The 12,829-nt window shown below is 49.8% G+C and overlaps 1 protein-coding gene across 1 annotated transcript; it reads left to right on the forward strand.

The window, feature by feature from the left end:
• Window positions 1–3,352: 3,352 nt before the first annotated feature.
• On the forward strand, window positions 3,353–12,785 carry LOC139245160 (guanine nucleotide-exchange factor SEC12-like; the record flags this gene model as incomplete). Its single annotated transcript, XM_070871110.1, has 3 exons — window positions 3,353–3,724; window positions 11,573–11,777; window positions 12,555–12,785. Coding segments are annotated over exons 1-3 (565 nt in total), but the record flags the coding sequence as incomplete, so codon positions are not given.
• Between the last annotated feature and the right edge of the window lie 44 nt (window positions 12,786–12,829).

The following is a 12,829-nucleotide window of genomic DNA, read 5'->3' on the forward strand; positions in this document are numbered from 1 at the left end:
GAGGGGTGATCTTACAGAAACATTTAAAATAATGAAAAGGATAGACAAGATAGAGGCAGAGAGGTTGTTCCCACTGGTCGGGGAGACTAGAACTAGGGGGCACAGCCTCAAAATACGGGGGAGCCAATTTAAAACTGAGTTCAGAAGGAATTTCTTCTCCCAGAGGGTTGTGAATCTGTGGAATTCTCTGCCCAGGGAAGCAGTTGAGGCTAGCTCATTGAATGTATTCAAATCACAGATTGATAGATTTTTAACCAATAAGGGAATTAAGGGTTACGGGGAGCAGGCGGGTAAGTGGAGCTGAGTCCACGGCCAGATCAGCCATGATTTAGATGAGGGGATTAAATGTAGTATCTCCAAATTTGCGGATGACACTAAGCTGGGTGGCAGTGTGAGCTGCGAGGAGGATGCTATGAGGCTGCAGAGTGACTTGGATAGGTTAGGTGAGTGGGCAAATGCATGGCAGATGAAGTATAATGTGGATAAATGTGAGGTTATCCACTTTGGTGGTAAAAACAGAGAGATAGACTATTATCTGAATGGTGACAGATTAGGAAAAGGGGAGGTGCAACGAGACCTGGGTGTCATGATACATCAGTCATTGAAGGTTGGCATGCAGGTACAGCAAGCGGTTAAGAAAGCAAATGGCATGTTGGCCTTCATAGCGAGGGGATTTGAGTACAGGGGCAGGGAGGTGTTACTACAGTTGTACAGGGCCTTGGTGAGGCCACACCTGGAGTATTGTGTTCAGTTTTGGTCTCCTAACTTGAGGAAGGATATTCTTGCTATTGAGGGAGTGCAGCGAAGGTTCACCAGACTGATTCCCGGGTTGGCGGGACTGACATATCAAGAAAGACTGGATCAACTGGGCTTGTATTCACTGGAGTTCAGAAGAATGAGAGGGGATCTCATAGAAACATATAAAATTCTGACGGGTTTAGACAGGTTAGATGCAGGAAGAATGTTCCCAATGTTGGGGAAGTCCAGAACCAGGGGTCACAATCTAAGGATAAGAGGTAAGCCATTTAGGACTGAGATGAGGAGAAACTTCTTCACCCAGAGAGTGGTGAACCTGTGGAATTCTCTACCACAGAAAGTAGTTGAGGCCAATTCACTAAATATATTCAAAAGGGAGTTAGATGAAGTCCTTACTACTCGGGGGATCAAGGGGTATGGCGAGAAAGCAGGAATGGGGTACTGAAGTTTCATGTTCAGCCATTAACTCATTGAATGGCGGTGCAGGCTAGAAGGGCTGAATGGCCTACTCCTGCATCTATTTTCTATGTTTATAGATACACCCCGCACTGATACACTGTTACACTTACACTCACACACACTGACACACTGTTACACACTGATACACTGTTACACACTGATACACTGACACACTGTTACACTTACACTCACACACACTGACACACTGTTACACACTGATACACTGACACACTGTTACACTTACACACACTGATACATTGTTACACTTACACTCACACACACTGTTACACACTGATACACTGACACACTGTTACACTGACACATTGTTACACTGACACTCACACACACTGATACACTTACACTCACACACACTGACACACTGTTACACACTGATACACTGACACACTGTTACACTTACACTGATACACACTGATACACTGACACACTGTTACACTTACACTCACACACACTGTTACACTTACACTCACACACACTGATACACTGTTACACACTGATACACTGTTACACTTACACTGATACACTGACTCACTGTTACACTCACACATACTGATACACTGTTACACACTGATACACTGACACACTGTTACACTTTTACACTGATACACTGACACACTGTTACACTTACACTCACTGATACACTGTTACACTTACACACACTGATACACTGTTACACTTACACTCACACACACTGATACACTGTTACACACTGATACACTGACACACTGTTACACTTACACTGATACACACTGATACACTGACACACTGTTACACTTACACTCACACACACTGATACACTTACACTCACACACACTGATACACACTGATACACTTACACTCACACACACTGACACACTGTTACACTTACACTCACACACACTGACACACTGTTACACTGATACACACTGATACACTGACACACTGTTACACTTACACTCACACACACTGACACACTGTTACACTTACACTGATACACACTGACACACTGTTACACTTACACTCACACACACTGACACACTGGTACACTTACACTGATACACTGACACACTGTTACATTTACACTGACACACTGTTACACTTACACTGATACACACTGTTACACTGACACTCACACACACTGACACACTGTTACACTTACACTCACACACACTGTTACACTTACACTGATACACTGTTACACTTACACTCACACACACTGACACACTGTTACACACTGATACACTTACACTGATACACACTGATACACTGACACACTGTTACACTTACACTGATACACACTGACACACTGATACACTGTTACACTTACACTCACACACACTGATACACACTGATACACACTGATACACTGTTACACTTACACTCACACACACTGATACACTGTTACACTTACACTGATACACACTGATACACTGTTACACACTGATACACTGACACACTGTTACACTTACACTCACACACACTGATACACTGTTACACTTACACTCACTGATACACTGTTACACTTACACACACTGATACACTGTTACACTTACACTCACACACACTGATACACTGATACACTGACACACTGTTACACTTACACTGATACACACTGATACACTGACACACTGTTACACTTACACTCACACACACTGATACACTTACACTCACACACACACTGACACACTGTTACACTTACACTGATACACTGTTACACTTACACTGATACACTGTTACACTTACACTCACACACACTGACACACTGTTACACACTGATACACTTACACTGATACACACTGACACACTGATACACTGTTACACTTACACTCACACACACTGATACACTGTTACACTTACACTCACACACACTGATACACTGTTACACACTGATACACTGACACACTGTTACAATTACACTGATACACTGACACACTGTTACAATTACACTGATACACTGATACACTGTTACACTTACACTCACACACACTGATACACTGTTACACACTGATACACTGACACACTGTTACAATTACACTGATACACTGACACACTGTTACACTTACACTCACACACACTGATACACTCCCGGAGCCCCGCCCACAGCCGGTCACGTGCTGACGATGTGCTGACGTGTCTCAATGCGCCCCGCCCCCGAGACACACACACACACACACAGAGGCCGGGGCACCGAGTGCGGCCGGGCCCGGGACACACACCGACACCGAGTGAGGCCGGGACTGAGACACTGAGAGGGGCCCGAGACCGAGCCCGGGACACACAGCGAGCCCGGCTCCGAGCAACTGCGGCCCGGGGACTGAGCCTGAGCCTGAGCCTGAGCCTGAGCCCGGGGACTGAGTGAAGCCGGGGCCGGGCCGAGGCCGCCATGGTCCGCCGGGCCCCCGAGCTGTACCGGGCTCCATTCCCGCTGTACACGGTCAGTGCCCCGCGGGCCGGCCTGGTGGTGACCGCCGGAGGGGGAGGCGCGGCCAAAACCGGCATCAGTAATGGTGTGGTAAGTGTATACCCCCCGTGTACCCACATACTGTGTGTGTATACCCCCCCGTGTACCCACATACTGTGTGTATATACCCCCCCGTGTACCCACATACTGTGTGTATATACCCCCGTGTACCCACATACTGTGTGTATATACCCCCCGTGTACCCACATACTGTGTGTATATACCCCCCCGTGTACCCACATACTGTGTGTATATACCCCCGTGTACCCACATACTGTGTGTGTATACCCCCCCGTGTACCCACATACTGTGTGTATATACCCCCCGTGTACCCACATACTGTGTGTATATACCCCCGTGTACCCACATACTGTGTGTATATACCCCCCCGTGTACCCACATACTGTGTGTATATACCCCCCGTGTACCCACATACTGTGTGTATATACCCCCCGTGTACCCACATACTGTGTGTATATACCCCCGTGTACCCACATACTGTGTGTATATACCCCCCGTGTACCCACATACTGTGTGTGTATATACCCCCCGTGTACCCACATACTGTGTGTATATACCCCCCGTGTACCCACATACTGTGTGTATATACCCCCCCGTGTACCCACATACTGTGTGTATATACCCCCCGTGTACCCACATACTGTGTGTATATACCCCCCGTGTACCCACATACTGTGTGCGTGTACTACCCCCCAACCCCCCTGTATAGTGTGCGCGTGTACCCCCCCCCCCCCGTATACTGTGCGTGTGTACCCCCCCCATATACTGTGTACGTGTACCCTCCCTTCCCCCCCCCGTATACTGTGTGTGTACCCCACATATACTGTGTGTGTCCCCTGCGCTCGCGAGTCCCCCCCCAGCGCGTACCGCGCGCACATATATATATAGTGTGTGTACTGTGGGTGTATATCATCATCCTAGGCAATCCCTCGGATTCGAGGAAGACTTGCTTCCACTCAAAGAGAGTTCTCTGGTGGCTGAACAGTCCAATACGAGAACCACAGACCCTGTCGCAGGTAGGACGCACAGACAGTCGTCAAGGGAAGGGGTGGGTGGGACTGGTTTGCCGCACGCTCCTTCCGCTGCCTGCACTTGACCTCTTCACACTCGCAGTGTTGAGATTCGAAGAGCTCAGTGCCCTCCCGGATGCACTTTCTCCACCTCGGGCGGTCTGCGGCTAGGGACTCCCAGGTGTCGGTGGGGATGTCGCACTTTATCAGGGAGGCTGTGAGGGTGTCCTTGAAATATTTCCTCTGCCCACCTTTGGCTCGTTTGCCGTGAAAGAGATCCGCGTAGAGCACTTGCTTTGGGAGTCTCGTGTCTGGCATGCGGACAATGTGGCCTGCCCAGCGGAGCTGATCAACTGTGGTCAGTGCTTCAATGCTGGGGATGTTGGCCTGGACGAGGACACTACGTTGGTGCGTCTGTCCTCCCAGGGGATTTGCAGGATCTTGTGGAGACATCGTTGGTGGTATTTCTCCAGCGACTTGAGGTGTCTACTGTACATGGTCCATGTCTCTGAGCCATACAGGAGGGCGGGTATCACTACAGCCCTGTAGACCATGAGCTTGGTGGTAGATTTGAGGGACTGATCTTCAAACACTCTTTTCCTCAGGCGGCCGAAGACTGCACTGGAGGCGATGTTGAATCTCCGCATCAATGTCTGCCTTTGTTGATAAGAGGAGCCCGAGATATGGGAAATGGTCCACGTTGTCCAGGGCCGCGCCGTGGATCTTGATGTTTGGGGGACAGTGCTGTGCGGCGGTGACAGGCTGGTGGAGGACCTTTGTCTTACGGATGTTAAGCGTCAGGCCCATGCTTTCAAAGGCCTCGGTGAATACATCTACTATATCCTGGAGTTCAGCCTCTGTATGTGCACAGACGCAGGCGTCATCCGCGTACTGCAGCTCAATGACAGAGGTTGGGGTGATCTTGGACCTGGCCTGAAGGCGGCGAAGGTTGAACAGCTTCCCACTGGCTCTGTAGTTTAGTTCCACTCCAACGGGGAGCTTGTTGACTGTGAGGTGGAGCATGGCGGCGAGGAAGATTGAGAAGAGGGTTGGGCCGAGGACGCGGCCCTGCTTGACCCCGGTCCAGACGTGGATTGGGTCTGTAATGGATCCGTTGGTAAGGATCACATCCTGCATGTCGTTGTGGAGCAGGCGGAGGATGGTGACGTACTTTTGGGGGCATCCAAAACGGAGGAGGACTCTCCATAGACCCTCGCGGTTGACAGTGTCAAAGGCCTTTGTAAGGTCGAAGAAGGCCATGAATAAGGGCTCGCGCTGCTCCCTGCATTTTTCCTGCAGCTGTCGTGCTGTAAAGATCATGTCCGTTGTGCCCCGCAGGGGACGAAATCCGTACTGTGACTCCGGGAGGAGCTCCTCGGCCACAGGGAGAAGACGGTTGAGGAGGACTCTAGCGACAACTTTCCCAGTGGTTGATAGCAGGGAGAATCCCTGTAGTTGCCGCAGTCGGACTTGTCCCCATTTTAAAAATGGTCACGATCACCGCATCTCTGAGATCTCCCAGCATGCTCTCCTCCCTCCAGATGAGAGAGATGAGATCATGTATCCGCGCCAACAGCGCCTCTCCACCATACTTTAGCGCCTCAGCAGGGATTCCATCCGCTCCCGTAGCCTTGTTATTCTTGAGCTGCTTTATGGCTTTGCCAACCTCGTACAACATTAGAGTTTCACTGAGGTTGTGGCAGGTCACATGCTGCGGGATGGAGTCGAGAACACTCGAGTCAAAGGCAGAGTCTCGATTGAGGGGATCTTCAAAGTGCTCCTTCCAGTGGGCCCTGACAGCCTCGGTATTCTTGATGAGTGTTTCCCTGTTCTTGGCCAGGAGTGGGGTGGGGCCTTGGGAGTTTGGACCGTAGGTGGCCTTGACTGCAGCGAAGAATCCTCGCATATCGTGGCTGTCGGCCAGTTGTTGTATCTCCTGTGCTTTCTCCATCCACCACCTGTTCTTTAGGTCCCGGGTATTTTGTTGGACCTCAGCCTTGAGCCGTCTGTAATGCTGCTTTGCATCTCCCGAGTTGGGTTGTTGTTTAAGGTTCAGAAATGCCCTGCGCTTGCGATCTATTAGCTCTTGAATCTCCTGGTCATTCTCATCAAACCAGTCCGGGTGTTTTCTGGTTGAGTGACCGAGCGTCTCTTCACAGGCACTGGTTATAGAGGCCTGGAGGGCAGACCAAGCACTGTGGGCATTCTGCATCTCAGAGTCACCAAGGCACGCCAGGTTAGCTGTGAGGTGCTGACTGTATAGGTCTCTCTTAGCTGGGTCTCTCAGTGCCCCCGGCATTAACTTTTTTGCGGCACTGCTTCTGCTGTCCCCTCTGCTTTGGGGCTATGTTGATGTCGATGATGGATCGAATTAGGCGATGGTCCATCCAGCAGTGGTCAGCTTCTGTCATGGCGCAGGTGATGTGCACATCCTTGTGATCCCTGGCTCGGACGATGACTTAGTCGAGCAGGTGCCAGTGTTTGGAGCGAGGGTGTTGCCACGATGCCTTGTACTTGTCCCTCTGGTGGAACAAGGTGTTGGTGATGACAAGGTCGTGTTCTTGACATTTTGTCAGGAGTAGGGTACCGCTGGAGTTGGCTTTCCCTACCCCCTCTCTGCCAGTCACACCTCCCCAGAGGGCTATGTCCTTACTGACCCTGGCGTTGAAGTCACCTAGGAGGATCAGTTTGTCGCCCGTGAGGACACAGATCAGGGATCTTTCGAGGTTGGAGTAAAAACCCTGTGGGAGTATATATATGTATATACACTAGTGTGCACTGAGGGTATATGTAGTGTGTGTGTGTGTGGGTATATGGTGTGTGGGTATATGGTGTGTGTGTGTACTGTGAGTATGTGTAGTGTGTGTATGTGTATGTCGTGTGTGTGTACTGTGGGTATATGTCTTGTATATGTGTACTGTGGGTATATGTCTGTGTGTACTGTGGGTATATGTCGTGTGTGTGTGTACTGTGGATATATGTCGTGTGTGTGTACTGTGGGTATATGTCGTGTGTATGTGTACTGTGGGTATATGTCGTGTGTGTGTGTACTGTGGGTATATGTCGTGTGTGTGTACACTGTGGGTATATGTCGTGTGTGTGTGTACTGTGGGTATATGTCGTGTGTGTGTGTACTGTGGGTATATGTCGTGTGTGTACTGTGGGTATATGTCGTGTGTGTGTGTACTGTGGTTATATGTCGTGTGTGTGTGTACTGTGGGTATATGTCGTGTGTGTGTGTGTACTGTGGGTATATGCCATGTGTGTGTACTGTGGGTATATGTACTGTGGGTATATGTGTGTGTGTGTGCGTGTACTGTGGGTATATGTCGTGTGTGTGTGCACTGTGGGTATATGTCGTGTGTGTGTGCACTGTGGGTATATGTCGTGTGTGTGTGCACTGTGGGTATATGTCGTGTGTGTGTGTACTGTGGGTATATGTCGTGTGTGTGTGTATACTGTGGGTATATGCCGTGTGTGTGTGTACTGTGGGTATATGTCGTGTGTGTGTGTACTGTAGGTATATGTCGTGTGTGTGTACTGTGGGTATATGTACTGTGGGTATATGTCGTGTGTGTGTACTGTGGGTATATGTCGTGTGTGTGTGTGTGTGCTGTAGGTATATATACTGTGTGGGTATATATACTGTGTGTGTGTACTGTGGGTATATGTACTGTGTGGGTATATGTATTGTGTGTGTGTACTGTGGGTATATGTACTATGTGGGTATATGTACTGTGTGTGTGCACTGTGGGTATATGTACTGTGTGTACTGTGGGTATATGTACTGTGTGTGTGTACTGTGGGTATATGTACTATGTACTGTGTGGGTATATGTACTGTGTGTGTGTACTGTGGGTATATGTACTGTGTGTGTGTACTGTGGGTATATGTACTGTGTGTGTGTACTGTGGGTATATGTACTGTGTGTGTGTGGGTATATGGTGTGTGGGTATATGGTGTGTGTGTGTGTACTGTGAGTATGTGTAGTGTGTGTATGTGTATGTCGTGTGTGTGTACTGTGGGTATATGTCGTGTGTGTGTGTACTGTGGGTATATGTCGTGTGTGTGTACACTGTGGGTATATGTCGTGTGTGTGTACACTGTGGGTATATGTCGTGTGTGTGTGTGTACTGTGGGTATATGTCGTGTACTGTGGGTATATGTCGTGTGTGTGTGTACTGTGGATATATGTCGTGTGTGTGTGTACTGTGGGTATATGTCGTGTGTGTGTGTACTGTGGGTATATGCCATGTGTGTACACTGTGGGTATATGTACTGTGGGTATATGTGTGTGTGTGTGCGTGTACTGTGGGTATATGTCGTGTGTGCGTGTACTGTGGGTATATGTCGTGTGTGTGTGTGTACTGTGGGTATATGTTTGTGTGTGTACTGTGGGTATATGTCGTGTGTGTGTGTACTGTGGGTATATGTCGTGTGTGTGTGCACTGTGGGTATATGTCGTGTGTGTGTGCACTGTGGGTATATGTCGTGTGTGTGTGCACTGTGGGTATATGTCGTGTGTGTGTGTATACTGTGGGTATATGCCGTGTGTGTGTGTACTGTGGGTATATGTCGTGTGTGTGTGTACTGTGGGTATATGCCATGTGTGTGTACTGTGGGTATATGTGTGTGTGTGTGCGTGTACTGTGGGTATATGTCGTGTGTGTGTACTGTGGGTATATGTCGTGTGTGTGTGTACTGTGGGTATATGTCGTGTATGTGTGCACTGTGGGTATATGTCATATGTCGTGTGTGTGTGCACTGTGGGTATATGTCGTGTGTGTGTGCACTGTGGGTATATGTCGTGTGTGTGTGCACTGTGGGTATATGTCGTGTGTGTGTGTACTATGGGTATATGTCGTGTGTGTGTACTGTGGGTATATGTCGTGTGTGTGTGTATACTGTGGGTATATGCCGTGTGTGTGTGTACTGTGGGTATATGTCGTGTGTGTGTGTACTGTAGGTATATGTCGTGTGTGTGTGTACTGTAGGTATATGTCGTGTGTGTGTACTGTGGGTATATGTACTGTGGGTATATGTCGTGTGTGTGTACTGTGGGTATATGTCGTGTGTGTGTGTGTGTGCTGTAGGTATATGTACTGTGTGGGTATATATACTGTGTGTGTGTACTGTGGGTATATGTACTGTGTGTGTGTACTGTGTGGGTATATGTACTGTGTGGGTATATGTATTGTGTGTGTGTACTGTGGGTATATATACTATGTGGGTATATGTACTGTGTGTGTGTACTGTGGGTATATGTACTGTGTGTGTACTGTGGGTATATGTACTGTGTGTACTGTGGGTATATGTACTGTGTGTGTGTACTGTGGGTATATGTACTGTGTGTGTGTACTGTGGGTATATGTACTGTGTGTGTGTACTGTGGGTATATGTACTGTGTGTGTGTACTGTGGGTATATGTCGTGTGTGTGTGTACTGTGTGTATATGTACTGTGGGTATATGTACTGTGGGTATATGTACTGTGTGTGTACTGTGGGTATATGTACTGTGTGTGTGTACTGTGGGTATATGTACTGTGTGTGTGTACTGTGGGTATATGTACTGTGTGTGTGTACTGTGGGTATATGTCGTGTGTGTGTGTACTGTGTGTATATGTACTGTGGGTATATGTACTGTGGGTATATGTACTGTGTGTGTACTGTGGGTATATGTACTGTGTGTGTGTACTGTGGGTATATGTACTGTGTGTGTGTACTGTGTGTGTGTACTGTGGGTATATGTACTGTGTGTACTGTGGGTGTATAAGTAGGCGGAGCAGGGCTGTATGGCCCCTCGAGCCTGTTCCACCAGTCAATAAGATCACAGCTGATCTACCTCAACTCCACTTTCCCGCCCGATCTCCATATGCCTTGATGCCCCTAGACTTCAAAAATCTATCGATCTCAGCCTTGAATATACTCAAAGACCCAACATCCACGGCCCTCTGGGGCAGAGAATTCCAGGTATTCACAAGCCTCTGAGTGTAGTAACCAAACTAGATAAACCAATTAAGTAATAAAAGTAAAATAATTGATAAAATGAATTAACTAATCAAATAAATAGTGAGGGTGAGATCTACCCGTGTTCCCGGTAAGCGGGATGACCGTGCAGTGGTCTGGAGGTCCCATACACTGGTGCTTGCCTGGGAGAAACCGTGCACCCACAAAGATTTAAATGGGCCAAGCACCCACTCAACAATTACAGGAACATTGTGTGGTACTTTATCAAATGCTTTTGTGAAAGTCCATATGCACAACATCAACCACACGACCCCCCACCCCTCCCGGTGACCTCAGCCGCCTCCCCCCGGCACTAGCCCCATATCTAAGGAGGATTGGAAGATTATGGCCAGAGCCTCCACCATACATTGGCAGCATCTCCTTCTCTGGTAAAGAAAACCCATTGGGTTCACTAATGTTCTTCAGGGAAGGAAATCTGCCGTCCTTACCCGGTCTGGCCGATATGTGATTCCAGATCGGATCAGCCAAGATCATATTAAATGGCGGAGCAGGCTCGAGGGGCTGTATGGCCTACTCCTGCTCCTATTTCTTATGCTCTTAAATGCTCTTCACTGCTCTGAGTCCCACGTGGTGTGTTCCCCAATGCTCCACTTTCCCCACTTCATTCCCCAGAACCAGACCCAGCTCTGCTTCCTTCCTCGGGCTGGAAACACACTTGGACACATTTCAGGAATTCTTGCTCCTCTTTGCCCTTGACACATTTCCTGTCCCAGTTTATAGGAGTACTGTACAATACACGCGTGTCCGCGCGCCTGCCCGCGCGCCCACACGTGCGCCCACACACGATTTGCCCGGAGACCTGTACTGGTGTTTTACTGTCTGTCTGGCTCTTTGCCGCCAGCATTTCCTGCGATTGGAGCGTGTGACTGGGAGTCTTTCGGCGACACTTCTTCATTCCTATGACACGGAGACTCGAGCCACCATGAGCATGGCAGTGGCAGGGGATATTCTGGCAGTCGGACAAGATGCAACGTGTCACATTCTCCGATTCCAAGAGGAGAAAGAAAAACCGGTGGGGAAAAAACCCGGCAAAAGGGATGACACAGGTGATTGTGGAATAGTACGGCATGCTGGCAGTGTCCCTGATACAGACTGTGTGTGGGGGGGGGGGGTCACTGGGAGGGCCAGGCAGTGTCCCTGGTACAGACTGTGTGTGGGGGGGTCACTGGGAGGGCCAGGCAGTGTCCCTGGTACAGACTGTGTGTGTGGGGGGGTCACTGGGAGGGCCAGGCAGTGTCCCTGGTACAGACTGTGTGTGGGGGGGGTCACTGGGAGGGCCAGGCAGTGTCCCTGGTACAGACTGTGTGTGGGGGGGGTCACTGGGAGGGCCAGGCAGTGTCCCTGGTACAGACTGTGTGTGTGTGGGGGGGGTCACTGGGAGGGCCAGGCAGTGTCCCTGGTACAGACTGTGTGTGGGGGGGGTCACTGGGAGGGCCAGGCAGTGTCCCTGGTACAGACTGTGTGTGGGGGGGGTCACTGGGAGGGCCAGGCAGTGTCCCTGGTACAGACTGTGTGTGTGTGGGGGGTCACTGGGAGGGCCAGGCAGTGTCCCTGGTACAGACTGTGTGTGGGGGGGTCACTGGGAGGGCCAGGCAGTGTCCCTGGTACAGACTGTGTGTGGGGGGGGGGTCACTGGGAGGGCCAGGGGCAATAGTCCACCCATACGGTCAAGCACTCACTGACTGCCTTCCCACTGCATCCCAACAATCCGTCGGTGTTTGTGTTTGGGAGGTGTGTCCTCCCACCTCGGATATGATGTTTATTAAAGAGATAAAAGTGAACTCTCTCTCTCTCTCCTCCCCCCCTCTCCCCCCCCCCTGCAGTGAGGAAGACTGAGGCCAGGAAGCGAAAGTCGGGCACTAAGATGGCTGGCGATGGGAGTGGGGGTATTCGGAATGAGACGGCGGAGATGGTGGTGGAGTCACTTCATGTCGTACACACGGACTTCAGCACAGACGCACTTCAGAAAACCGTCCGCTTCACCAGGCACATTCCATTCTGGTCACAGGGGGTGGTGGACGGCTGCATTCGGGTCTGGGAGGTACAAATACTCTGCAAAAGGGCCTTGTGCCCCAGTCTGGGACTGTCTCTCTCCCCC

This window comes from Pristiophorus japonicus, unplaced genomic scaffold (genome assembly GCF_044704955.1).
Source record: "Pristiophorus japonicus isolate sPriJap1 unplaced genomic scaffold, sPriJap1.hap1 HAP1_SCAFFOLD_212, whole genome shotgun sequence".
NCBI classification, from domain to species: domain Eukaryota; kingdom Metazoa; phylum Chordata; class Chondrichthyes; family Pristiophoridae; genus Pristiophorus; species Pristiophorus japonicus.